The sequence below is a fragment of the Hypomesus nipponensis genome, chromosome 12 (assembly GCF_054491055.1).
Source record: "Hypomesus nipponensis isolate SF chromosome 12, ASM5449105v1, whole genome shotgun sequence".
Lineage (NCBI taxonomy): Eukaryota > Metazoa > Chordata > Actinopteri > Osmeriformes > Osmeridae > Hypomesus > Hypomesus nipponensis.
Window position 1 is genome coordinate 5,867,501 of NC_140372.1, and position 2,500 is coordinate 5,870,000.

The window sequence follows — 2,500 nt, forward strand, 5'->3', positions numbered from 1 at the left end:
GTGTGTGTGTGTGTGTTTGCATACCCCAAGTAGGTGTCGTACTCCTACACACGCTCACATACGTTGAAATGTTCCGGAAAACAGAAACACTCTTGAATCCGCAGGCAAACAGACACTTACACTCCCGACACACTCACACATACATGGACACTCTCTCTCTCTCTCTCTCTGTCTCTCTCTGTCTCTCTCTCTGTCTCTCTCTCTGTCTCTCTCTCTGTCTCTCTCTCTGTCTCTCTCTCTGTCTCTCTCTCTGTCTCTCTCTCTGTCTCTCTCTCTCTCATGAACACGTACACACAGATGCACACCCTCTGCCCATAGACCTTGGCTCCTGTTCATACTATTCTTCCAGATAGATAAAAGATTGGCAACCGTTCGACTCTTTGTATTCAATATTCCTCTCACACTCGGCTCTCTCTGAATCCTCTCCTTTTCCTCTGCTCTCTGTTCTCTCCCTCCCCCTTTCCTCCACCCCCCCCCCCTTTTACTCTCTTTTCTGCGTCATCTCTCTCCCTCCTTCCCTCTCCAGGTTATCTGAGGTGAACGTCAGGATCTTCAGGAATACTCTAACTTTCACAGTCCACCTCTCTCCCTCTCTATGTTTATTAATTCCTCTCTCTCCCTCTCTCTCGACCCCCTCCCTTTTCTCTCCGTAGTCAGTGCATTTTTATGACTCACTCCATCTCTCACGATCCCTTAACAAAATGTTCTCCCCTCCCTCCCTCCCTCTTTCCTCTCCCCGGTTTCTCTCTTTCCCTCTCCCTTTCCTCTTCCCCCCCCCCTTCTCTCTCTCCCTCCTGCCCCACCCCTACTCCATCCATCCATCCATCCATCCATCTTCCCTCCCTCCCTCCCCCTTCATTGGGCCAGTATTATTAGCTCGTTAGCAGGAGGGCCTTTCCCTGTAATGTTGACCTCTGTCCTTCTGCTGTCATGTTGTCCTTCAGTGTTGGGACCGGTCCTGCCGCTGAGGACGTGAGGAGCGGAGGGGGATGTGTGTGCGGGTACGGGCGGGTGTGTGTTTGGGGGGCGTGCATGCGTGTGGTCGTGTGTGTGCGTGGTGTGTGTGTGTGGTGTGTGTGTGTGTGTCTCGAAGGGGGCGGCTGGCGTCTCACCTCTCTGTCTGCGACTAGCGGGGAAGTAGGACAGTAATTGGGTCGTCATTCTTTCACGGAGACGTCCCCCTCCTCACACACACACACACACACACACATTACCATCCATTCTGACAGCTGTGTGGCTCGCTGGCCGTACAATTATTTTTTTTAGTGTCCTCTGGATGAAAATAAATGGCCCACAGACACACATTCCAGCCCATGCTCCAGATACCTAATGGCCTCAGACATGCTCACACACACACACCTACTGCACGCACACACACACACACAGACATCCCCCCCTCACACAGACATCCCCCCCTCACACACACACACACACACACACACACACACACACACACACACACACACACAGACATCCCCCCTCACACACAGACATCCCCCCCCCTCACACACACACACACACACACACACCCTCAGGCTCTCACCTGGCCAGGTCCATGCAGGGGTCGGTGAGTGTGGTGGAGGAGTTGAAGTATTCCCTGGCGGCAGCCAGCACCAGCTCCACACTCCTGTGATAGGCCACCCTCAGGCTGTGGCTCCGCCCCCGGAAGGACAGGCTGACGGGCACGTCCTGGCTGAGGGCGGAGCAGTGCATCAGCTGGCCCGCCAGGCGTACGTTCTCCAGGCGGCTGGAGCACAGCAGGGACTCCACAAACACCTGGGGAGGCAGAGACGGCACCATGGAGGAGCTGGTCTACCAAAGCATCCACGGCAAACCACGGGTGGGTGGTAGGGTGTAGGCAAGGGAAGGGAAGAGAAGAGAAAGAGGGAGGGAGGGGGTGAGAACGAAAGGAAGGAAGGAAGGAAGGAAGGAAGGAAGGAAGGAAGGAAGGAAGGAAGGAAGGAAAGGAGGAGGAGACGGGATGGGAGGGAGAATAGAGGGATAGAGGGATAGAGGGAGAGGGGAAGGGAGGGAGGAACAGAGGGAAGAACCTGGTGTGTACCTGGTGACACGTCTCAGGCTGCAAGCAGGTGTAGACGTTCTGCTGCATGTCCAGTAGGTCCTTCAGCAGGTCTCTCCACTGTGTCTCACTGACAGGGGGGTTCCTGTAGCACACACACACACCCTCATTATCACCATGGCCAAATCCTCACCTCCAAAGAAAAACACAACCATGGATCATTGTTCATGGGATCGTACTTGCGCCCAGTGTGTCTGCAGAGTTTGACCATGAGTTGGTGGGCCTCCTCAGAGCTGCTCTGACTGCTCCTCACGTAGGAGATGGGCTTCTGAAGACCATGCTTCTCCAGCACCTCCACCACACTGGACACACAGGGGAGGGAGGGAGGGAGGGAGGGAGGGAGGGAGGGAGGGAGGGAGGGAGGGAGGGAGGGAGGGAGGGAGGGAGGGAGGGAGGGAGGGAGGGAGGGAGGGAGGGAGG

General features: G+C 55.6%; 1 protein-coding gene across 1 annotated transcript in view; it reads right to left on the bottom strand.

Annotated features, from left to right (window-relative positions):
* The window catches only part of LOC146260789 (NBAS subunit of NRZ tethering complex-like), a 59,433-nt gene that overhangs the window by 23,516 nt on the left and 33,417 nt on the right, over window positions 1–2,500 (bottom strand). The window contains exons 28-30 of the mRNA XM_084668568.1: window positions 2,260–2,382; window positions 2,063–2,165; window positions 1,544–1,776 (exon numbers count right to left, since the gene is read on the bottom strand). Coding sequence (XP_084524694.1) covers window positions 1,544–1,776; window positions 2,063–2,165; window positions 2,260–2,382 — 459 coding nt within the window. The remainder of the gene's footprint in view (window positions 1–1,543; window positions 1,777–2,062; window positions 2,166–2,259; window positions 2,383–2,500) is intronic.